General features: G+C 43.1%; 2 protein-coding genes across 3 annotated transcripts; one reads left to right on the plus strand and one right to left on the minus strand.

The window, feature by feature from the left end:
- Window positions 1-9,120: 9,120 nt before the first annotated feature.
- LOC139371068 (von Hippel-Lindau tumor suppressor) lies at window positions 9,121-15,270 on the minus strand. Of its 2 annotated transcripts, XM_071111118.1 has the most exons (4): window positions 14,853-15,259; window positions 12,856-12,978; window positions 12,331-12,540; window positions 9,121-10,737 (listed from the first exon to the last, which is right to left on the minus strand). In XM_071111118.1, exons 1-3 carry the CDS (start codon window positions 15,046-15,048, stop codon window positions 12,344-12,346), a joined length of 516 nt encoding a protein of 171 aa, XP_070967219.1. In that variant the 5' UTR covers window positions 15,049-15,259; the 3' UTR covers window positions 9,121-10,737; window positions 12,331-12,343. The 2 variants fall into 2 exon arrangements, with proteins under 2 accessions (XP_070967219.1, XP_070967218.1); XM_071111117.1 differs by having other exon boundaries at window positions 9,121-12,540; window positions 14,853-15,270.
- A 6,154-nt stretch (window positions 15,271-21,424) lies between these two features.
- Window positions 21,425-24,967, plus strand: LOC139371070 (oxytocin receptor-like). The gene is made up of 2 exons (XM_071111119.1): window positions 21,425-22,289; window positions 24,762-24,967. The coding sequence occupies exons 1-2, from the start codon at window positions 21,425-21,427 to the stop codon at window positions 24,965-24,967; spliced, it is 1,071 nt and encodes a 356-aa protein (XP_070967220.1).
- The last annotated feature ends 739 nt before the right edge of the window (window positions 24,968-25,706 follow it).

The following is a 25,706-nucleotide window of genomic DNA, read 5'->3' on the forward strand; positions in this document are numbered from 1 at the left end:
AAAGTGCAAAACAATCCCAGAGCAACAGCAAATGACCTTGTGAAGATGCTGGAGGAAACAGGTACAAAAGTATCTATATGCACAGTAAAACGAGACCTATATCGACATTACCTGAAAGGCTGCTCAGCAAGGAAGAAGCCACTGCTTCAAAACCACCCATAAAAAGCAAGACTACGGTTTGCAACTGCACATGGGGACAAAGCTCGTACTCTTTGGAGAAATGTCCTCTGGTCTGATGAAACAAAAATAGAGCTGTTTGGCCATAATGACCACCGTTATGTTTGGAGGAAAAAGGGGGAGGCTTGCAAACCGAAGAACTAGGATTAAATGTCAGGAATTGTGAAAAACTGAGTTTAAATGATTTTGGTTAAGGTGTCTGTAAACCTCTGACTTCAACTGTACATTTGCAAAATTTTCAAAAAAACTGTTTTCACTTTCTCGTTATGGGCTATTGTGTGATGATGAGAAAAAATCGCTGAGTAAAATTTTTTATTTAATACATTTTAGAATAAGGCTGTAACTTAGTAAAATGTGTAAAAAGGGTAGGCGTCTGAATACTTTCTGAATGCACCGTAAGCATTTTTTAAACAAAACACTTTTAGACTTTTACTCAAGTAGTATTCTACTGGGTGACTTTCACTTTTACGCAAGTCATTTTCTATTAAGGTACTTTACTTTTACTCAAGTATGACAGTTGGGTACTTTTTCCACCACTGGATCACAGTAGCAAGAATACATGAAAGGCAAGAACGATTCAGCAAACTTCAAACATTGAAATTAGCAACAGATTCTCCTTCTTCAGACTATTGGTAATCCCAGGGTTTTGTTGGCTCCAAATCTGTGTCCATGACCTAGAACATTTTGAGCTACATCATCACCAGTCACCTGGGTAGGTGATAAGGTCAACATCATCTCCAGGGAGGCAATGTATTCTATCATAACTTAGAGTCATGCTGTTACTCTAAAATATAGGCACTGCTTTGGGTCTCTCAGTGAATCAGTCAAAAACACTTTTATGGAGACACCAATCAAATCCCCTGCAAAGTAGGCAGGTCAGAGAAGATAGTATTCCTATCAAGCTGTATGTTAGCTGACATTTCGATGTATAGGCAGTAATACTGTATTTCCTGTAGTGTTAAACCCTGGCATGCACTCACTAACCCGACACGAGTCAGATGAATTTAGACAAGGGGTCTCAGAGGAGCAAATGCAGAGGGAATTAAGGAGTCTGGAGCAGAGGGAAAGGATGGGTCTCAACTCTGTGGAGCAGAGGGAAAGGATGGGTCTCAACTCTGTGGAGCAGAGGGAAAGGATGGGTCTAAACTCTGTGGAGCAGAGGGAAAGGATGGGTCTCAACTCTGTGGAGCAGAGGGAAAGGATGGGTCTCAACTCTGTGGAGCAGACAGAGGGATGGGTCTCAACTCTGTGGAGCAGAGGGAAAGGATGGGTCTCAACTCTGTGGAGCAGAGGGAAAGGATGGGTCTCAACTCTGTGGAGCAGAGGGAAAGGATGGGTCTCAACTCTGTGGAGCAGAGGGAAAGGATGGGTCTCAACTCTGTGGAGCAGAGGGAAAGGATGGGTCTCAACTCTGTGGAGCAGAGGGAAAGGATGGGTCTCAACTCTGTGGAGCAGAGGGAAAGGAAGTGTCTCAACTCTGTGGAGCAGAGGGAAAGAAAGGGTCTTAACTCTGTGGAGCAGAGGGAAAGGATGGGTCTCAACTCTGTGGAGCAGAGGGAAAGGATGGGTCTCAACTCTGTGGAGCAGAGGGAAAGGATGGGTCTCAACTCTGTGGAGCAGAGGGAAAGGATGGGTCTCAACTCTGTGGAGCAGACAGAGGGATGGGTCTCAACACTGTGGAGCAGAGGGAAAGGATGGGTCTCAACTCTGTGGAGCAGAGGTAAAGGATGGGTCTCAACTCTGTGGAGCAGAGGGAAAGGATGGGTCTCAACTCTGTGGAGCAGAGGGAAAGGATGGGTCTCAACTCTGTGGAGCAGAGGGAAAGGATGGGTCTCAACTCTGTGGAGCAGAGGGAAAGGATGGGTCTCAACACTGTGGAGCAGACAGAGGGATGGGTCTCAATACTGTAGAGCAGACATAGGGATGGGTCTCAACACTGTGGAGCAGACAGAGGGATGGGTCTCAACACTGTAGAGCAGACAGAGAAATGGGTCTCAACACTGTGGAGCAGACAGAGTAATGGGTCTCAACACTGTGGAGCAGACAGAGGGATGGGTCTCAACACTGTGGAGCAGACAGAGGGATGGGTCTCAACACTGTGGAGCAGACAGAGGGATGGGTCTCAACATTGTGGAGCAGACAGAGGGATGGGTCTCAACACTGTGGAGCAGACAGAGGGATGGGTCTCAACACTGTAGAGCAGACAGAGAAATGGGTCTCAACACTGTAGAGCAGACAGAGGGATGGGTCTCAACACTGTGGAGCAGACAGAGGGATGGGTCTCAACACTGTAGAGCAGACAGAGGGATGGGTCTCAACACTGTAGAGCAGACAGAGGGATGGGTCTCAACACTGTAGAGCAGACAGTGGGATGGGTCTCAACACTGTGTAGCAGACAGAGGGATGGGTCTCAACACTGTGGAGCAGACAGAGGGATGGGTCTCAACACTGTGGAGCAGACAGAGGGATGGGTCTCAACACTGTGGAGCAGACAGAGGGATGGGTCTCAACACTGTGGAGCAGACAGAGGGATGGGTCTCAACACTGTGGAGCAGACAGAGGGATGGGTCTCAACACTGTAGAGCAGACAGAGGGATGGGTCTCAACACTGTGGAGCAGACAGAGGGATGGGTCTCAACACTGTGGAGCAGACAGAGGGATGGGTCTCAACACTGTGGAGCAGACAGAGGGATGGGTCTCAACACTGTGGAGCAGACAGAGGGATGGGTCTCAACACTGTGGGGCAGACAGAGGGATGGGTCTCAACACTGTGGAGCAGACAGAGGGATGGGTCTCAACACTGTAGAGCAGACAGAGGGATGGGTCTCAACACTGTGGAGCAGACAGAGGGATTGGTCTCAACACTGTGGAGCAGACAGAGGGATGGGTCTCAACACTGTAGAGCAGACAGAGGGATGGGTCTCAACACTGTGGAGCAGACAGAGGGATGGGTCTCAACACTGTGGAGCAGACAGAGGGATGGGTCTCAACACTGTGGAGCAGACAGAGGGATGGGTCTCAACACTGTAGAGCAGACAGAGGGATGGGTCTCAACACTGTAGAGCAGACAGAGGGATGGGTCTCAACACTGTAGAGCAGACAGAGGGATGGGTCTCAACACTGCAGAGCAGACAGAGGGATGGGTCTCAACACTGTAGAGCAGACAGAGGGATGGGTCTCAACACTGTGGAGCAGACAGAGGGATGGGTCTCAACACTGTAGAGCAGACAGAGGGATGGGTCTCAACACTGTAGAGCAGACAGAGGGATGGGTCTCAACACTGTAGAGCAGACAGAGGGATGGGTCTCAACACTGTGGAGCAGACAGAGGGATGGGTCTCAACACTGTGGAGCAGACAGAGGGATGGGTCTCAACACTGTAGAGCAGACAGAGGGATGGGTCTCAACACTGTGGAGCAGACAGAGGGATGGGTCTCAACACTGTAGAGCAGACAGAGGGATGTGTCTCAACACTGTAGAGCAGACAGAGGGATGGGTCTCAACACTGTAGAGCAGACAGAGGGATGTGTCTCAACAATGTAGAGCAGACAGAGGGATGGGTCTCAACACTGTGGAGCAGACAGAGGGATGGGTCTCAACACTGTAGAGCAGACAGAGGGATGGGCCTCAACACTGTAGAGCAGACAGAGGGATGGGTCTCAACACTGTAGAGCAGACAGAGGGATGGGTCTCAACACTGTGGAGCAGACAGAGGGATGTATCTAAACACTGTGGAGCAGACAGAGGGATGGGTCTCAACACTGTAGAGCAGACAGAGAGATGGGTCTCAACACTGTGGAGCAGACAGAGGGATGGGTCTCAACACTGTGGAGCAGACAGAGGGATGGGTCTCAACACTGTAGAGCAGACAGAGGGATGGGTCTCAACACTGTGGAGCAGACAGAGGGATGGGTCTCAACACTGTGGAGCAGACAGAGGGATGGGATAGATTGCACAGCGGGATCTGAAATAAAAGAGACTTAAGGAGAGATGTCACTCCCCTCTCTGATATGTGTATGTGAATGTCACACAGTCCACATGTCATATACAGTGAGCTTCAAAAGAATTGGGACAGTGACAAGTGTTTTGTTGTTTTGGCTCTATACTCCAGGAGTATGGATTTGAAATGATACAATGACTATGAAGTTACAGTGCAGACTGTCATCTTTAATTTCAGTGTATTTTCATCCATATCGGGTGAACCATTTAGAAATTTTAGGGGAATTTTAGGGGACAAATTTACTTATATGATGTGTATTAAACTAATAACATTTGTAGTATTTGGTCCCATATTCCAAGCACGCTGTCACTCCCTGACCATAGTTTGCTTTGTATGTTTCTATGTTTTGTTTGGTCAGGGTGTGATCTGAGTGGGCATTCTATGTTGGATGTCTAGTTTGTCTGTTTCTGTGTTTGGCCTGATATGGTTCTCAATCAGAGGCAGGTGTTAGTCGTTTTCTCTGATTGGGAACCATATTTAGGGAGCCTGTTTTGTCATTGTGGGTGATTGTCTATGTTAGTTGCTTGTGTCAGCACGGTTGTGATTATAGCTTCACGGTTGTTATTTGTTTATTGTTTTGTATAGTTTGTTCAAGTGTTCTCTGTTCATTAAATTCACGATGAGCACATACCACGCTGCATTTTGGTCCTCCGATCCATCCAACTACTCCTCCTCAGACGAGGAGGATGACGATCGTGACACACGCAGTGATTACATCAAGCTTGTGACTCTACAAACTTGTTGGATGCATTTGCTGTTTGTTTTGGTTGTTTCAGATTATTTTGTGCCCAATAGAAATTAATGGTAAATAATGTATTGTGACATTTTGGAGTCACTTTTATTGTGAATGAGAAGAGACTATGTTTCCAAACATTTCTACATTAATGTGGACACTACCATGATTATTGATAGTCCTGAATGAATTATGAATAATGATGAGTAAAAAAGTAACATACGCACAAATGTCATAACCCCAAGCCATGCTAACCTCTCGCCATTACAATAACACAAGAGTTTAGCATTTGGGGGGGGAGGGTCTGTAACTCTCCCAATACTTTTGTAGCTCACTGTAGGTTACATAAATTGTGTGACCAGGGAGACATAAGGGGGGGGCAAATGCCTGTTTACAAGACGTACACATTTAGGGGTCTTCTTAGCGGAAACCCCTCCTGGCGTGGTTGTTGTACTTGTTCCCATACTGGGGCTGGTTTTGGAGAGAGGTGTTACCCCCCAGAGTACTATGGGACTCACCTAGAGGGAAACACAACAGCACGACATGAGGAAAATATGCCCCCCAAAAACCCCAGCCTGAGCTCAGTTTGATCATAGCTTTGACCTCATTCATTATTTATCGCCAACAGATCATAAAAATAAATAGAACCCCCGAAAAGGACTTACCTTGTGCCTTAGCAGGTGCCAGATCATTAGGTGAAGCCTCAGACACGTCTTGAGTCAGGGGAGGAAAATGATGGTCGTGCGCGGGCTCTAAACCAGCTGGACACATCCCATACAAATGAGGATCTAGGGACAAGGGCAGGGACGAACAATGTTCTTTATGGAATATATTATCTTTATGTTTTTGGGGAACTCACCTCAGTCCCCAGCACAGTAGAGCCGTATTTCAACCTACTGTACCAAGCTACTAACACACTGGACCCTAATACCCAGTCTAGCAAGAATACCTACTGCAAGAAATACCAGTCACCAAAAACTAGACAAACCTACAAGCTGCAGAAAGAGACCAATATATCAAGCAGAGCAACAGCTGTCAGCTCAGAGACAGTCAGTACACAGTAAAAGTGAGTTTGAAAAGAGTCTCTGCCACGCTTCTAGTTAGAGGACCTTGAGGTAAAGACAAAAGTAGTTGAAGTTTAAAGAAGTATTCACAAAACCTGTCCTCTGGGCTCAAACAGAAACATAAGAGAAAGGCCAAAAATAACCACAGTCAGTGTCATTAGAGCCAATTTAATTAAAGTAGAGATTTCCTCTTCAAACTTCCACCTATTACCTTTTGGAGAGACTGGACAATGACTCCAGATGTAGTGTGTGAACAGAGGATAGCATGCTAATGTAATTTAAATCTTATATAAGATGGACTGTGTTAATGAGATTTATTTATTGAATGTTATTTGATGATTGCTGGCATGAACAGTTATGAGAAAATCTTGTCATATGTTTAATTAGTTTGCTCAGGGGTACAGTGCAATTCTGTGTCACCATGGCAGCTGGCATTGAGAGCAGATAGGTGGGTACCTTCATGAATATAACATTGTGATTTACAAATCATTCTAAGGGATGAGTTTATATGATTGTTTTACTCAATTATTCATGTAGGACCAAGAGATTTACAAACAAAAATGTTGAAGTAAACCAGAGCTGCATCAGTGTGTTATGAAACAGTCTAATCTTTACTAATGGGATAAATCCACAAATTCACATGACATATGCATGCAAGACTGAAAGCCTGCAGGAAACCGTTCATCTTCTATTCTATATCTGATTGACGTCATTGGTAATCTACAAATGGTCGCCAGGGTTTTTAAAAGGTGGAAATCAAGATAGGAGGCAGATAAACATCCACCACAAAGCGAGAACTCGATCTTTGTCTGTGATGCTGGGTTTTTGTGTTGTTTACCCACGTAAAGGACTTGGTGGCATAAGATATTTCCACATTTTCACCCATGAGATACAGACTTTCGGAAATGCCTCCCTACAGAAAAGTGCATGCACGTATAAACGACAGCTATTTTGGTATGAGAATCACTATTAAAATATGACCAATGTAGCCTTACCTAATCTAGCTGTGTCTACATATAACCCTGTGGTAGATTATTTTATCCACACTTGGTACATGTCATGCAGCTGGGGCATTGCGATAAGACTGAAAGGGTCCAATAGTGAAGGAAAGAAGAGAGATGATTGGACTCCCTGTTGTCATCTGACGTGACTGGGGTCCCAAGTGTTCTTCCTTTTATCCTCGGCCTGCATGTTTCTGCAACTCTTCTCACAAAGACAGGTACAGATTGTGTTTCTTTGTAGCCTAGCAACAGGTCCTCCTCTATAATTTAATATCTGTAGCACAGGTTTCGTATCTTCTGATGTGAAGCTGCATAGAATGCACACACACACCTATAGACACTATAGAAAGGTACATACCTAACATACATGAATGGAACATCCATAGATCTGAACATAAAAAACATAATGGTTTGTCCTTAGTAGAAGAAAACTGTCGTATATAATCCACAAGAGGTTGGTGGCACCTTAATTGGGGAGAATGGGCTCGTGGTAATGACTGGAGCGGCACCAGTGGAATGGTATCAAACACATGGTTTCCATGGTTCCCAGGTGTTTGATGTCAGTCCATTTACACGGTTCCTGCATTGTTATGAGCTGTTCTCACATCAGCAGCCTCCACTGATATAATCACTATGCTTTTTTGCATTTATCAGGAAGCTTTTTTATATTACCACCTAAAAGGAATGTATCAGGTGTGTTACTAGAAGTTCTGGTACTTAGCTTTGGTAGGTAGAAGCTGGTGCAGAAACAGTGAGCAACGGGGAGTGCAGTACGAACCGACACAGAAGAGGGGTAATAAGAGGGGGATAAACTAGGCGACAGAGATCCAGCACTGAGAAATCTTATATTCAAATTACATTTTGAGTGGTATTATTTCAGCAAACCCCATCTGAATGCTGAGGCCATAGAATTATACACTGAACAAAAATATAAATGCAACATGTAAAGTGTTGGTCCCATGTTTCATGAGCTGAAATAAAAGATCCCAGAAATGTTTCATTTGCACAAAAAGCTTCAATCTCTCAAGTTTTGTGCACAAATTTGTTTACATCCCTGTTAGTGAACATTTCTCCTTTGCGGAGTTAATCTAACCACTTGACAGGTGTGGCATATCAAGAAACTGATTAAACAGCATGATCACTACACAGGTGCACCTTGTGCTGGAGACAATAAAAGGCCACTCTAAACTTTGCAGTTTTGTCTCACAACACAATGTCACAGATGTCCCAATTTTTGAGGGAACGTGCAATCGGCATGCTGACTGCACAAATGTCCACTAGAGCTGTTGCCAGATAATGTAATGTTAATATCTCTACCGTAAGCTTCCTCCAAGTAGTTTTAGAGAATTTGGCAATACGCCCAACCGGCCTCACAACCGCAGACCACGTGTATGGCGTCGTTTAAGACATAAGCTACAGACAACGAACACAACTGCATTTTATTGATGGCAATTTGAATGCACAGAGATACCGTGACGTGATCCTGAGTCCCATTCTCATGTCATTCGTCCGCAGCCATCACCTCATGTTTCAGCATGATAATGCACAGCCCCATGTCGCAAGGATCTGTACACAAGTACTGGAAGCAGAAAATGTACTAGTTCTTCCATGGCCTGCATATTCAACAGAAATGTCACCAACTGAACATGTTTGGGATGCTCTGGATTGACGTGTACGACAGCATGTTTAAGTTCCCGCCAATATCCAGCAACTTCACATAGCTATTGAAGAGGAGTGGGACAATATTCCACAGGCCACAATCAACAGCCTGATCAATTTTACACGAAGGAGATGTGCTGGCTTTATAAGGCAAATGGTGGTCACACCAGATACTGACTGGTTTTCTAATCCACACCGCTACCTTTTTTAAGGGTATCTGTGACCAACAGATGCCTATCTGTATTCCTAATGTGAAATCATATTTTAGGGCCTAATTTATTTATTTAAATTGACTGATTTCCTTATATGAACTTTAACTCAGTAAAATATCTGAAATTGTTGCATGTTACATTTATTTTTATCATGCTACTGTATTTCTGTGCCGGAGACACAGCTGCGTAACGGTAAGGACTTACGTCCGTTAGTCCATACATTTCTATTCCCTTGAACTGTGAAACTTACTGTCATACAAAAAATTGGAACAGGCCAAGAACATAAACATTTATTAGGTTGATGTATCAGTCTTTTGCATATGTGGAATATATTACAAATAGAAAACATTGCAAAAAAAACAGGCACGTAGGTAGACACAGTATGTATTTTTCACAAAGCCTCAAAGGTTGTTTGCAATATACACTGGATGTACAAAACATTATGAACGCCTGCTCCATGAGCCTGACCAGCTGAAAGTTATGATCCCTTATTGATGTCACTTGTTAAATCCACTTCAATCAGTGTAGACGAAGGGGCGGAGACAGGTTAAAGAAGTCTTTTTGAGACATGGATTGTGTACGTGCCATTCGGAGGGTGAATGGGCAAGACAAAAAAAATGTAAGTGCCTTTGAACAGGGTATGGTAGTAGGTGACAGGCACACTATTTTGTGTCAAGAACTGCAATGCTGCTTGGTTTTTCATGCTCAACAGGTTCCCGTGTGTATCAAGAATGGTCCACCAACAAAAGGGCATCCAGGGGGTGCAACTCAATATTAGGAAGATGTTCTTAATGTTTTGTACACTCAGTATTTATTCCTATACTTAAGCAGGCACGAGGGGGTGTGGTATATGGCCAATATACCACGACTAAGAGCTGTTCGTAGGCACGACGCATTGCAACCCTTAGCTGTGGTATATTGGCCATATACCACAAACCCCCGAGGTGCCTTATTGCTATTTAAAACTGGTTACAAACGAAATTAGAGCAGTAAAAATGCATGTTTTGTCATACCGGTAGTATCTGGTCTGCTATACCAAAGGTGTCAGCCAATCAGCATTCAGGGCTCAAACCACCCAGTTTATAATAGTTACTTTGACCCATCCCTCATTCAAACCTGTACATCTTTTCTCACATCTTTACATTTTATGATGGATAAATACGTTGAGCTTGTTCATTATAAAGCTACAGTATGTAACAAAAACATTTTTTCTTTTTTTAAACATGCTACCTTGATTGCCAGCGAGCGTGTAAATCAATCTAAATTAATATATTTTGGTTTACTTAATCTATTCCAAACCCAGTATATTTGATTAACAAGCTGATGGGCAAAACCTGCTTGAAAGTCTTAAACACTCCAAAGCAGGGTTCCCCAACCAGTGGGGGATTTATTTGGTCACCCAAGTTTTCTGAGCAAAAATAATAATAAATATACACACAAACACCAGTCAAAAGTTTTGGACATACCAACTCATTCAAATGTTTAGTTGTGCTATTTTCTACATTGTAAAATAATAGTGAAGACATCAAAACTATGAAAAAACACATATGGAATCATGTAGTAACCAAAAAAGTGTTCGAATCGAAATATATTTTATACTTCAGATTCTTCAACACAGCCACCCTTTGCCTTGATGACAGCTTTAAACACTCTTGGCATTCTCTCAGCTAGCTTCACCTGGAATGCTTTTGCAAAAGTCTTGGAGTTACCACATATGCCAAGCACTTGTTGGCTGCTTTTCCTTCACTCTGCGGTCCAACTCCTCCTAAACCATCTCAATTGGGTTGAGGTCGACGGATTGTGGAGGCAAGGTCATCTGATGCAGCACTCCATCACTCTCCTTCTTGGTCCAATAGCCCTTGCACAGCCTGGAGGTGTGTTGGGTCATTGTCCTGTTGAAAAACAAAATGATAGTCCCACTAAGCGCAAACCTGATATGACATATCCCTGCAGAATGCTGTGGTAGCAATGCTGGTTAAGTGTGCCTTGAATTCTAAATAAAGCACTGACAGTGTCACCAGCAAAGCACCCCCACACCACCTCCTCCATGCTTCACAGTGGGGACCACACATGCAGAGATCATCATCTCACTAAAGACACAGCGGTTGGAACCAAAAATCTCAAATTTGGACTCAAATTTCCACCGGTCTAATGTCCATTGCTTGTGTTTCTTGGCCCAAGCAAGTCTCTTCTTACTATTGATGTCCTTTAGTAGTGGTTTCTCTTAAGCAATTCGACCATGAAGGCCTGATTCACACAGTCTCCTCTGAACAGTTGATGTTGAGATGTGTCCGTTACTTGAACTCTGTGAAGCATTTATTTGGGCTGCAATGTCTGAGGTGCAGTTAACTCTAATGAACTTTTCCTCTGTAGCAGAGGTAACTCCGGGGTCTTCCTTTCCTGTGGCGGTCCTCATGAGAGCCAGTTTCATCATATCGCTTGATGGTTTTTGCGACTGCACTTGAAGAACATTTAAAAGTTCTTGAAATGTTACACATTGACTGACCTTAATGTCTTAAAATAATGGACTGTCGTTACTCTTTGTTTATTTGAGCTGTTCTTGCCATAATATGGACCTGGTCTTTTACCAAATAGGGCTATCTTCTGTATACCACCCCTACCTTGTCACAACACAACTGATTGGCTCAAACACATTAAGAAAATAAATTCCACAAATTAACTTTAAAACAAGGCACACCTGTTAATTGAAATGCATTCCAGATGACTACCTCATGAAGCTGGTTGAGAGAATGTCATGAGTGCGCAAAGCTGTCATCAAGGCAAAGGGTGGCTACTTAGAAGAATCTCAAATATAAAATATATTTTGATTTGTTTAACACTTTTTTGGTTACTACATGAGTCCATAGTTGTAATGTATTCACTATTGTTCTACAATGTAAAACATTTTAAAAATAAAGAAAAAATGTTGAATGAATGTGTTCAAACCTTTGACTGGTAGTGTGTGTAAAAAAAAAAAAATCAGCTCTAAGTGATTGAACTTTCAGAAATCTGTTCCAAAGTATTTCCTTGTGGCAAAAAAGAGAGCTATGTGACCGTGCACCAATGTAAGCAAGGTTTGGAATTATTATGCTATTATGCTATATTATGCTATGTTTGGGCTTCTTGCAGTGATTTTGCAGTCTACAAATTAATTGGAATTATGTTCCAACCACCTGACAATCCGCAACAACAAAAACAGCCAGCAGCTGAATCAGGTTGATGATCCCTTCTCTAAAGTCAGACCACTGAATTGGTTGACACTTTTTTTTCCTAAGCTACGAAGACCATTTTAAACAATTGCAACAACAACAAAAAATGGATAAGACCCTCGGTAGTCGCTACAGCAGTGAATTCAACCCTGACCTCCCAGTGTCCAGTGTCCAATCAAACAATCTTACATTCTGTCATCTTATTATTTTGATAGATTCAGAAACATCAACAGCAGCATCAGAGCCATATAGCGATATCTATATAAGCACTCATACTCTAAGTTGCTCCTCATGCATCCTGGGGTTGCTGCCTGTCTTCTAGGAGGCGCTGTTCCACGCGCTGGGCGATGCGCATCAGGTCCTTCAGCACGCTGGGACGGTCCTCCAGCTCCTCATGGAGACACCGAGCAATCTCCAGCCTCCTGTAGTCCTCTGGACGGACCAGGCGCCGCACTACCTGGAGGGCACGCTCCTTCAAGCTGAGGACTGAGGGGAGAACACACATACACAGATATGCCATAGTTATTAGATTAAATAATAATATTCCTTATGTGTGTTCTCAGTGCAGAGTAGTAAAAATAATAATGTGTGCTGATCAAAACACAGAACAATGACCTACCAGTCATAATCACCAGTGACCCTGCTGTTACACAGGGAGTACAATTGCACTAAAGTGCCATAAAGGTCCAAACCTCTTAGCATGACCTCATAGATGCTCACATACAGGGAGACGACACTATTATCAGTGTACAGATGATCTGTACAGGTCAAAGGAGAATTCAAACCTGATGTTTCTCTAACCTGGTAATGTGACGTTAACCTGGACAGCCTGTCCATTCTCCATTGGTTTGGGCAGGAACATCTCTTTACTATTCGCCTTCAGCGGCTCATCTGTCTCTGCATCTCTGAACATCCAAGGATGACCTGATAGAATAAAAACATGGAAAGGCATAAAGACGATACACACCAAGACCAAATACAGCATGCCAAACAAATAAACACGTGTAACGCTTGTGTGAAAACAACCAGGCGAAACTTTGCTAAACTGCGCAGTGTAAGGGTATATCTTTATTTTTTGAAAGATTCTCTCGCTTATTTGAAAATTAAGTTCCAAAAGGTTTCCAAAATAGTATCAAAAGTGTGGCGTATTTGCGTTTAGACAGAGCACCGGGATTGAACCAATGATATGTATTAAGCCTAGATGAAGGCTCCCTGTGAGTAGACCGAGGCTAATAAAGAGTGATAGAAATAACATGTGTTTCAGTAAGGTTGGCTTCTTAGCGTTCATAACCATAGTTATCAACTGTACTGCAGAAATTGAATTAAATTCCACACAGTAGGTCACCTAGCAGTTAGCAGAGTTGGGCCAGTAACCGAAAGGTCACTGGTTCCCATCCCAAAGCTGACTATGTGAAAAATCTACCAATGTGCCCTTGAGCAAGGCACTTAAACCTAATAATTGCTACCGTAAATCACTCTGGATTAGAGCATCTGCAAAAAATGACAAATAAAATAAAAATGTGGACCAATGTTTGTAGATCGCCACAATACCATAGTCGAAAAACCCTAGACAACTGACAGGGGAGAAGATGGTGGAGGCGGATATTTTGTTTGAAACTGACGGCGCGTCGAGATGAGAGTAAGAAGGATTTGACTGCAGTGGCGAACAGGAAAGAAAACGTGAGAAGTGGTTGTGAATCTAGTAAAGTCAAGCCTTGCTCTGACTCTTTTTTTAGTTGGACTGAGAGTTTTGGACTGTTGGCGTAATCTGGGAGATCTGTTTGACGTCTCGATTAATATTATAGATGCATTGGATAAGGTTGTGTCAGAGAGGATAACAAGAAGTGTTTTTTTTGTGTGTGTGTCCGAGGAGCATAAGGAGCATGCTTTGCAACTGAAAAATATACCAGATAGGAATGTGTCCAAACCCCTGCAGTGTGACAAATGTAAACTATTTGGGCATGTGTCAAGTGTATGTAGACAATAGGAGTATCGTATGCCAGTTGAGGCGAAATGCTGCAATTGTGGTGGCGAGCATGTGCCCGGATTCATGAAGTGCCCTGCTAGGGTGAAGGAGGCAGAGGTGGCAAGAGTAAGGGCCGTCCAGCATGTCTCCTATCCCGAGGCGTTGAGACAAGTGAGAGAACGTTGAAGAAACCATGGTAGTTACTCAGAAACAGGATTCTGATATGTTGCATGTTTAAAAAAGGTGGACTTTGTATCGTTTATTGCATTGGTTATAAACTGCACAGCGCTGTCTGAGAAAATCTGAGAAAAAAGGCATTGTGAGCGTGGCTTAAAGTTTTTTGGGCCTATGTGGTTTTACAGTAGAGGCATTACAGGGAATCCTGTCGAGGGATGTTATGTTCTCACAGGCTCAGGGATGTGATTTGTAATATGACAAAGAGTGGTGTGGGTTTTTGGATTGATATTGTATGATTTTTTCCCCATTTCACCTATTTTGATTTCGTTCACTACACGTACAGTAGTTGGCGGAATGCACTTTTAACGTTTGTTTGCGGACCGACATAATAACAGAAGAAGACTGACAGGTGGGGGGGGCTGCTTTGAAGCCACCGCGCAACCATTTTGGTAACGTTACTCCATTCTAAAACAATTTTTTTGAAGCTTTATGAATTTCTTTATTAACAATTCAAATTATATTATAGACACCTTAATGTATACTTGGGTTATTGACAGCTATTGATGACCAATTCTTGAATTAACAGAAAATATTACACTTAACGTTACTCGCTGTGGCTTATTTGCTAACTGGTGCTAGCCAAGCTTCTACCTACCTACGAAGGTGTTCATTTTCATTCCTTTTCCTGGCTGTAAAATATCGTAGAGTTGAGGTTCCCCGCGGAAATTAATCCATACTGGTCGCATGATTCGAGGACTCCGGTTACAAAACACTGCAATCGACGGTATTCCGCTTTTCAGAGACCTTACCAACGGGAGCTGTTCTTCTCCCCCTTGAATCTCTTGAGGCATAACTTGACGTTAGCTAGCAAAAAAGAAAAGTATAAATTGATCTAGCAGCTGTAGCTAACAAGATATGTCTTGAAGAAAATATCAGAAACATATAGATAGTCATAAACGCAAAAGCGACATTATAAAGGTAACTTATTTAAAGTTGTTATATCTTTCCTTTTCATGCCAGCCAGCAAGTCGCTTGTGTTTGTTATGTAATCATTTCCCGGTTGAGGAGGGCGTGGAAAGAATGTCTTCACTGAGTGGTCCGTTTTACTGTCAATCAATGGCTCCTGCCCAATTACTTACCTCACACAATGTACATTTTTGATACAGAAGACCTTCTGATGTCTATTTAGTTATTATTACTTACGTATTGGGAAATAAAGAAACTGTGTGAATTGTAAAGCAGCAGTATTATGACTTGTAAAGCAGAAATCTGGTTAAGATGTTTTCTAAATGAGCAGCATTTTGTTATACCCTACAGTGGAATTTTTAAATGCTGTTCACACACACAGAATACATGCAGATGGATGCAAGTAAAATGGTAATCTCGTCCAACCAGCTGGCTCTAAATTGTGCTGTTATGCTGTAGCTAACTACTGAGTTATGCTGTAGCAATTGAGCCTAAGGATGATGTTAATAAAATGTTCGCACAATTACCCTCTTTAGAAGTGAAGGGAGCTTTTGACATTGCTCTTATATGATTGTTGCAATTTTGCATCTATTTTTGTAGTGAATACAGTTTGAAATGTCTGTCATTACAAGCAGGCCAACAACATACTTCTCCTGGCAGCACTTGCAGTGCCTCATGTTTTTTTGTATTTTTTTTTACATAAACAGGCATTTGAGTCACCTAAATGGTCGACACTTTATCAGGCATGCACTGTATACTCATTTTCAATAAGCCACATGGCTCGGTGTGAATGGATTTGGAGTGCAGCCTGAGTGTTGTACTGTATTTTATAGAATGTGTTGTTTGGATCATATTGTATTTCCTTATGCTGACTGTGTACATAGGCTTATTACACTATTCAGCTCCCCCCACTCCCCTTTTCCAGAAGTTGCTGTCTCTGTGAAATGTGAAAAATGAATGCTTAAAGCCAAACCCTCAAAATAGTCAAAAAATGTTAATGGACGACCATACCCGAAAGGGAGAGGTGATTTAATGAAGCCAGATTGAAAGAGCCCTTACGGTAGTGCCTGATGCTTGCATTCCCAGACATTGAGCGCCGCAACAACACCAGCAGCCAGATACTCATCTTGTGTGTGTAGAATAATTGGGCCATTAATTGACAAAATAGTTCCTAAAGTGCAGAAAAAGGCCAAGAACAAGGTGCACAGTGCTGCACAAATGGCTGCATATGGGAAAGTTGAATAAAAGCACTGCAGTCAACTTTACGTGTGGTTATTGTGAAGTGGAAAGGTCTAGGAGCAACAATGGATCAGCCGCGAAGTGTCAGGCCACACAAGCTCACAGAACGGGACCACTAAGTGCTGAAGTGTGTAGCGTGTAAAAATCGCCTGTTCTCGGTTGCAACACTCACTACCGGATTCCAAACTGCCTCTGGAAGCAACGTTAGCACAAGACCTGTTCGTCGGGAGCTTCATGAAATGGGTTTCCATGGCCGAGCAGCATCACACAAGCCTAAGAATACCATGCGCAATGCCAAGCGTCGGCTGGAGTGTTGTAAAGCTTCACCATCTGGCTGTCCAACACACGAATCTGGGTTTGGCGGATGCCAGGAGAACGCTACCTGCCCCAATGCATAGTCCCAACTGTAAAGTTTGGTGGAGGAGGAATAATGGTCTGGGGCTGTTTTTCATGGTTTGGGCTAGGCCCTTTAGTTCCAGTGAAGGGACATCTTCAACTTTACGGCAACAGATTGGGGAAGGCCCTTTCCTGTTTCAACATGACAAATCCCCCATGTGTAAAGCAAAGTCCATACAGAAGTAGTTTGTCAAGATCAGTGTGGAAGAACTTGACTGTCCTGTGCAGAGCCCTCAACCCCATCGAACACCTTAGGGATGGCTCGCTGACGGCGAGCCAGGTCTAATCGCCCGACATCAGTGCCCGACCTCACTAACTCTCGTGGCTGAATGGAAGTAAGTCCCTGCAGCAATATTCTTCTTCCCAGAAGAGCGGAGGCCATTGTAGCAGCAAAGGAGGACCAACTCCATATTAATGTCCATGATTTTGGTCATGTAGTGTGTATAGTAGTTTAAACATTCTGAAAAACTGCTCTTTCCATGACAGACTATGCAGGTGAAAGCTATGATCCATTATTTATGTCACCTTTTAAATCCATTTCGAAAATCAGTGTAGATGAAGGGGAGGAGACAGGTTAGAGAAGGATTATTAAGCCTTGAGACAATTGAGAGGGTGAATGGGCAAGACAAAAGATTGGAGTGTCTTTGAACGGGTTGTGGTCGTAGGTGCCAGGCGCACCGGTTTGAGTGTGTCAAGCACTGAAACGTTTTTGGTGTTGTCACGCTCAACAGTTTCCCTTGTGTATCAAGAATGGTCCACCACCCAAACGACATCCAGGCAATGGCTGGCCAGTGGTCAAAAAACAGGTAATTGATGAAAGAGAAAAAGGAGGCTGTGCAGAGCAGTGCATCTATCAATTTGCAGATGGATACACTGCTGCCATGAAGGGATGTACCCGATTGGCAATGATGTTCAAATATCCTGTGACATTCAAACATTGATCCACTTTTATCAAGGGACCCAATGTGTTGCATGAAAACACCCTACACCATCACAGCACCACCACCAGCCTGCAATGATGACACACAATGGATGTACTTGTGGTTTTCTCCATACCCTAGTCATCCCATCAGAGTGAAACAGAAGTACTGGGATTCATCAGCCCAGGCAATGTTTTTCCAATTCTCCAGCGTGTTTTCGTACCTTAACCCACTGCAATCGCATTTTTTGTTTTTTTTGCTGAAAGAAATGGAACTCTGTAACGTCGTCGGCTGCCATACCACATTCGTGTCAAGGTACGATGAGTTGTGCATTATTTTATGGGTCTTTGGGCACCAATGTTGTACTAGACTGTCAGTTGACTAACTGTAGCCCGCCTGTTGCTCTGCACAATTCGCAGCAGGCTCCTTTTTCCTCTTTAATCAATTACCTGTTTTCGACCACTGGCCTGCCATTAGCTGGATGTCCTTTGGCTGGTGGACCATTCTTGATACATACGGGACACTGTTGAGCATGAAAAACCCACCAGTGTTGCAGTTCTTGACACTCAAACCTGTGTGCCTGGCCCCTATTACCATACCCTGTTCCTGTCCCCAGAGCATCTTATACAGTTAATCTCTTTTTGTAACATGTTGAGGCCGGTGTTGTGCCGAAAATCTCCCCCCTGCCAGAACCCTCCCTCACGTGAACACGCACACACTCAATTCTTCATTGCTGTGACTTGCTTGCTAGTTGAGATTTCTGCTCTTCACTCCGTTGTCAGTTTAGCCTACATTTCACTGATCTTAGTAGCAGAAAGCATTTTTTATTTGTGTCCTTCAAGGCAGATGTTAATGATCACATTAGGCTGCGATTCATTTGATTTTTAATGGCGTTTTGATCACGGGGGAGAAACTAGTAATGTCTGCAATTTTCAGTTTGGCTATTTGTTTCAAGTGTATTAGTCTATAAATAAATGTCTTTGCCAAAATTCGTCACCTCTCCCATGTCTAATTCGACTAGTAGTTGTTTGGAAATGTTTATTGCTTGCCAATATTTGACTCTCTCCTCTGTTTAATATAACACACATACATTACTTATTAATTTTGGTTGCCTATCCTGACATGAAGTTTGTTCTATAGAAAGTATTTGACTCTGATGTGTGCATAGAAAGTATTTGACTCTAGCCACAAAATTAAGGAAATTAGAGGGGGGGGGGGGTGATTTCGGCAAGGCCATTTTCTTGCCTGCCGAGAGTAAAATACTTTCTGTGGCACACACTACTGATCAACATGAGCTACCAAAATGGTTATGAAGTGTGCCAGGCCTTGCAGTTCCAAGATAGAAGGAGGGGGGATTTCTGCAGGCAAGAAAATGGCCTTACTGAAATCCTCCCTCCCCTTCTAATTTCCTTAATTTTTTCACTCGAGTCATGTACTTTCTGTGGCACACATCAGAGTCAAATACTTTCTATAGAACAAACTTCACGTCAGTGTAACAGTATAGCTTCCGTCCCTCTCCTCGCCCCTACCTGGGCTCAAACCAGGGACCCTCTGCACACATCAACAACAGTCACCCACGAAGCATCGTTACCCATCGTGCCACAAATGCCGGCTCTTGCAGAGCAAGGGGAACAACTACTTCAGGTCTCAGAACGAGTGACGTGACCCGATTGAAACAGCGCGCACCACCGCTAACTAGCTAGCCATTTCACATCGGTTACATCAGCATAGGTGTAACGGATGAGAAACGGCTGGCTTAGTTAGCGGTGCTCGCTAAATAGCGTTTCAATCGGTGACGTCACTTGCTCTGAGACCTTGAAGTAGTAGTCAGAGAGATTCTCATATTATTATCAGTCAGAGCTACAGAATATTTTTAAGGACCCAGTGACAGTTATTAGTGATATAACTCTCTTGATATTTTGTGTGTTCCATTCAGCAAAATCAATGGTGTATATTTAACTCTGAAAGTGTTAAATGTACACTTTTTTCAGTGAACATACTTTTTTCAATGAACAGTGAACAGTATAACACTTTTGAAACTATTAACATCAACACTGATGGTTATTTTACACCACTTAGTGTTAATGTCACTCTTACAGAGTGAATTTAACTCCTGAATCAACACTAGAAATGTAACACAACAAAAAAATCAACACTGGCCAATTTGTTATGCACATTAATACTTAAGTACGATATTTGTGATAGGCCTCTCGCACAAGTACAAAAGTGTACGAGTAATTTCTCCTCCAGTGTTTCCAGAGAAAACATCTGTAACCAGCTGGAGTCAACTGTGTGTCTGGAATCAACACTGTCTGTTTCAGAACATCTGGAGGCTGTCAGGAACATTGGCACATGTCCCATGCCCTGTGATGTGTCTGTCTGGATAAGCCAATATAGGGAGGATGAGACTATAGGTCATAGGGTATTAGGGTAGATTGTTATTAGAGGAGTGCATGTATTGTCAGTATTGATCCATTTTGTGGATGGAACACAAAGCATTTGCACGGGCAGGATCTGAACCCTGGTCAAATGGGAATAATCGACATCTTGAAAGTTACAGTAAGTGGCTGGTGATGTCCAATTGTGCACTCATAGAAATATTATTATTTAAATGTTACATTCATTCAATTTTTAAACAATGCCACCCACTGACAGGCATACTGTAGGCCTATGAATTATGATAATTGTATCAAAACATTTTTTAAATCCGTTGTTTATTAGATTTTTATATAACCTGCTCATTTGGGGTTAAGGTTTCAGGAAGATCAGTTCTGTCTAAATTGGGCTGTTCTCATTATCCCAGGAAGCTAATACATAATGACTGGAATTATTCTGTATAAACATGGAGCCACAGAGTTTCTCAAACTGTACAGTCTTTGATTGAGCTCATCATGGAAAGGGAAACTCTCTTGAATGGCTGAGACAACGTACAAACACTTGGTGCCTATGTAAACAGTATACCTCGCGCAGTCCAATGTAAACATCCGTTAGCCTATACAGACAGCCTAGCAGCCTGAAGCACTCTAGCCTATGACCGAGCTGTAAATAAAAAATGAAAGCGTTGTTAAAAAACAAATCAATAGTTACATAAAACGTTTTGATAAACGTCTTCATATTTGAGACTTGTTGATAGAGTGGACAGGGCTTCTCTATCATGAAAGGTGGAAGTCGCTGTGCGCGCGAACATCTGGAGCTGAAGGATAGCTCCACCCTGCTCCCACGCAAATAATATAAAACCCAGAGCAACAGATGCAACACCTCATCAATAGACTACTAGGTTGCAGCTCATGTCGACCCCTCCCCAACTTCTCCTGCGCACTGCAATCAAACTGAATATCAGTTAAGTTGACTTTGTTTAAGTTATAAGCCTAAGTTTCTTTAACCTATGGCCCTATGTTTTTTTGATGGGTTGAAATCATTGGGCTAATAGTTATTTGGAGATTTAGGTTATCTAAAATTCTCGGACATGATGTCAGTATTTAAGCATTGATGCATTGTACTTTTGAAAGTTAAATTAGCCTAAAACGCATCTTTTACTAACTCAGTAGTTTTAGATCAGATATGGTAGGTATATCAAACATTAGTGTAATAGCATATCAAAGTATCTCTGTTAGTCAGTGTATCAATTTTTGTCTTGTTTCTCTGCAGAAGACCGCTCGTGCGTAAAGTTGCTGGCACCCGCCTCTTCGCTCTCCAAACCTGAACCATGTACCCGTTTAATGCCAGTTTCAGTAACTTCAGTCTGATGATGGAGGTTGCGGACATGCCTCGGGATGAGAACCTGGCCAAAGTAGAGATCGCGCTGCTCAGCGTCATCTTCGTCAGTGCCGCTATCCTGAACACAGGGCTACTACTGGTTCTGTGGAAGCGGCGCAAACAGGTATCCAAGATGCGTGTCTTGGTGTTCCACCTTTGCGTTGCGGACCTGGTTGTGGCGTTTTTCCAGGTGTGCCCGCAGCTCATGTGGGACATTACGGACAGATTCATCGGACCGGACCTGGTGTGCCGCTTGGTGAAGTATCTGCAGGTCGTAGGCATGTTTGCGTCCACCTACATGATCGTAGTGATGACCATTGACCGCTACCAGGCTATCTGCAACCCTATGGTCAAATTTCAGAGGAGGCGCAAGCGCTGGAACATCCCTGTTTGCATCGCCTGGGCGATATCCCTCGTGGGCGGCCTGCCTCAGATCTTCATCTTCTCGCGGGTCCAGGTGGCGCCCGGGGTGTTCGACTGCTGGGCGGACTTTATCCAGCCCTGGGGCTTGAAGACCTACATCACCTGGACCACGATGGTTATCTTTGTCTTGCCCATTTTGACCGTGGTGGTGTGCCAGGTGCGAATCTGTCGAGCCATCCAGAATAACCTTTACTTAAAGACGCACCAGGATGGGGGTAGCGGGGTTGCCTTTCAGCTGCCCTCCAGAACCAGCAGCGTGGCTGGTGTGTCCAAAGCACGAATCAAAACTGTGAAGATGACAGTGATTATCGTACTTGCCTACATCATCTGCTGGACTCCGTTCTTCACGGTCCAGCTTTGGTCTGTGTGGGACAAGGACGCGCCAACAGAAAGTAAGAACACGGATATCAATCTTATTATAAATGTATAATGAAGTCCCCAAATATGACTGTCAATATGGCGTTAGGGGTGGCGCCCCACTTGTGATAAAACAATATATATATTTTATATAGTAATTATTTGTATCAAAAATATATAAGCCTATATATTATATCAATCATGGATTGTGTTTTAAACGCTCATAAAAGTGGGGCAGATGTGTACATTTTCCTGTTTCAAAAATAGATTGTTCAGAACAAGCTGTTCAGTTACTACTCTGCTCATCTGCGACTGCAAGCAGCCTGCATCAGCACCGCCTCCGTGGGCGCATAGGCCATGCTGAATGTTGAGGGGGTTTGGGTTTGATTTACCTCGCCTGGGCGCACGTGTAGGTTTGTTTTGCACCGGCTTAAAGTTGACTGTATAAACCAGGCGCCCGTTCTGTCTGCCAGCAAAGTAGTCTCAAAACAAAAGTAATGTAATTCAGCATGTGTAGTTATTAGTAGAATTCTGTGTTTTCCCATGCAAAAGTGGTTGCTTTTGGAAAAAACGCTTGATCTGCTCTATCAGGTATAGATGCTGCTAATGCAAATTGTAATGAACTTGTTAATAAATAATCAAAACAATCAGGGGTGCCTGGGACCTGATAAACTAGACAACAACATCCAAGAAAGGTGGAAGGACAGAGGGATACACTAGCTAGAATCTTCTCATTGCGGATCTGGTAGGACAAACAAGCTTGGCCAATTTGATTGTCCATCAAGGTAGGTGACAGGGTGACGTGTGTGGACTAAAACAGACCAAAATTGGGTGTATCAATCACAAAGGATGATAAAAATAGTTAGCCAGCTACAGTAATTTTGATAAATAGTTTGGATGATTTTTGGGTCAAATGAACCAGTTAGGCTATCTTCCTTTGATAAGTAGCTTGCTAGCTGGTTAACAGTTCACTCTCATGCCAATTTCAAGTCTTTCTAAACTAATATCTGACTAAGGGTGCGTTTGTAAATTCACTCTGGAGTGTCAGAGTGTGCTGAGTGCAGTCAGATTGTCCGTTCATAAATTCAGTGAATTTTGTTCTCGGAGTGTACAGAGCGCATACTGGACGTTCAGGCAGAGGAGTAAGCTTGATGCGAGCGTTCTGACCTCACAACGGCAGTCAAGTGCCGAAGCGAAAGTTAGATAGTTTGCTAGCTACTTCCAGACACAAATGAGAGAAACCTCACTCTGACAATTTTATTCACCCAAGCAGAGCTGGTTAGACTGTTTTCATGTTATCTAGAGTGTTAGTGACTGGAACTGTGCTGCTGCCAATGTTTACTGACACTGGTCATATTCGCGGCAGGGTAGCCTAGTGGTTAGAGCGTTGGACTAGTAACCGGAAGGTTGCAATCCCTGAGCTGACAAGGTACAAATCTGTCGTTCTGCCCCTGGACAGGCAGTTAACCTGCTGTTCCTAGGCCATCATTGAAAATAAGAATTTGTTCTTAACTGACTTGCCTAGTTAAATAAAGGTTTAAAAAATATATATATATATATATTCAGCGGGTGTTGTGTGTTCAGAATTTATGATTGGACAGTCTGACAACTCTCTGAATTTACTAATGTCAAGATCGGTCTCTGAGCGCACTTTACAAACACACCCTATGTTAGCTAGCCATCCCCAGTTAGATAATGTGTTTTCCCAGTTAGATAATAGGTTTTCACTTATTGCATCTGCATGCATGTTATGTTCTCCCTGGTGCACTCATTTGTTCGTGACATGAGCTGGCTGCTTGTTCTAAATAGTAGCCTATGATCTAATCTGTTCAAAACAGTGGCAGCAGTGGTCATTTGGTTTTTGACATGCAAAAGTGAAATAAGTGTATTTATGCTGTTGTTCAAACGCACATGTTTCTTTATATGTCTTCTCAAATAATCTACTGGTAGTTTGAAAACATGACATCATATTTATGTCATGCTGCTTTGTTGACAACTCCAACCACCTCATGCCCAGGGTATTCACGCCACAGGTACACACCCTCTGATTTAGGCTAGTCTCTTACACGCCAATCAGACATACAGCATTATTGGACAAAATGGTGCCCAGCATAATCTGGATATGTGTGCAACAAAAGTTCAACATTCACCTTCTGCTACCATTTCTGTCAAGCCATCTACATATACAATTTGGTGCATACCTTTGATAAATCCAACAGAACACACTGCAACTGCCTCTGCAACCAGTGGAGGCTGTTGAGGAGGGGACAGCTCATAGTAATGGAAACCAGGTTTGATACCATTCCATTTACTCAATTCCAGCAATTATTATGAACATCCCCCCTCAGCAGCCTCCACTGTCTGCAACGCAATGTTGCAAGGCAAACGCTGCGTTCCATTGGAAATTAATGTACTTCTGGTGTACCAAAACGCAATGACACTGTCGGTGTGATCGAGGCGTAGGGCGCAGTAAATGTGCGTAATTTATCCTTGTGTTGTCATTGCAGCCGCAACGTTCACCATCTTGATGCTGTTGGCAAGTCTGAACAGCTGCGCCAACCCCTGCATCTACCTGCTCTTCAACGGCCAGCTGCCCAATAAGCTGACGGTGCTGTGCCGAAGGCCTTCCAACAGGAAAGACTCCATTAACTATGAGGCCACAGTGGTCAGCTCGCTCTACATGAGCTTCAAAAGCATCTCCGACTCCAAATAGAACACACGGTTTTCATATTCTCCAGGTATGGGGAAGCAAGTAACTAAAGGCACGCTTTAGAACCTGAAAGGGTTCTTTGGCTGTCCCCATAAGAGAACCCTTTGAAGAACCCTTTTTGGTTCCATGTAGAACCCGTATCAAAAAAGGGTTTTCCTATGGGGTACTGCCGAAGAACCCTTTTGGTACTCTTTCTTCTAAGAGTGTATGTGCGGGAATACACGCTAAATACTGGGGAATAGTCCACCACTAATGGATTAAGGCAGCCTGTTTGTGATGTGGGCTGGCGCTGGGTGTCACAGAGATATATCACGGTTGTAACACCTCTGGCAGACAACATAGGAATGAGCAACATTAGCTAGATTTCTAACAGTTTTCATGTGAATATGATCAAAACCGCATAAAAACAATATGCGAATTTCCCACTCTGGCGGTGTTTCCATCAAATGTACTTGTTTGACGTTATGCAGATAAAAGGCTGTGAGCGCGTGATCACGTGGTGCACATAAAATACATTTTGTGGTTAAATGTACCCATGAAAAAATACAAGTTAAATGAGTTTCCAGCACATTTTCAACTCTACTGATGGTTTTATAGCTAACAGCGCTATCGTATTTATATTTGTCAAACGGCAGCCAGGCCTTGATTAACATGTCACCAGAAGAAAACCCTCAATATTTATTGGAAAGGAGCATCAAGCTCATCACCTTGCACTTTCCCCACCCTGTGAACTTCATCATTT

This window comes from Oncorhynchus clarkii, chromosome 17, assembly GCF_045791955.1.
Source record: "Oncorhynchus clarkii lewisi isolate Uvic-CL-2024 chromosome 17, UVic_Ocla_1.0, whole genome shotgun sequence".
NCBI classification, from domain to species: Eukaryota; Metazoa; Chordata; class Actinopteri; order Salmoniformes; family Salmonidae; genus Oncorhynchus; species Oncorhynchus clarkii.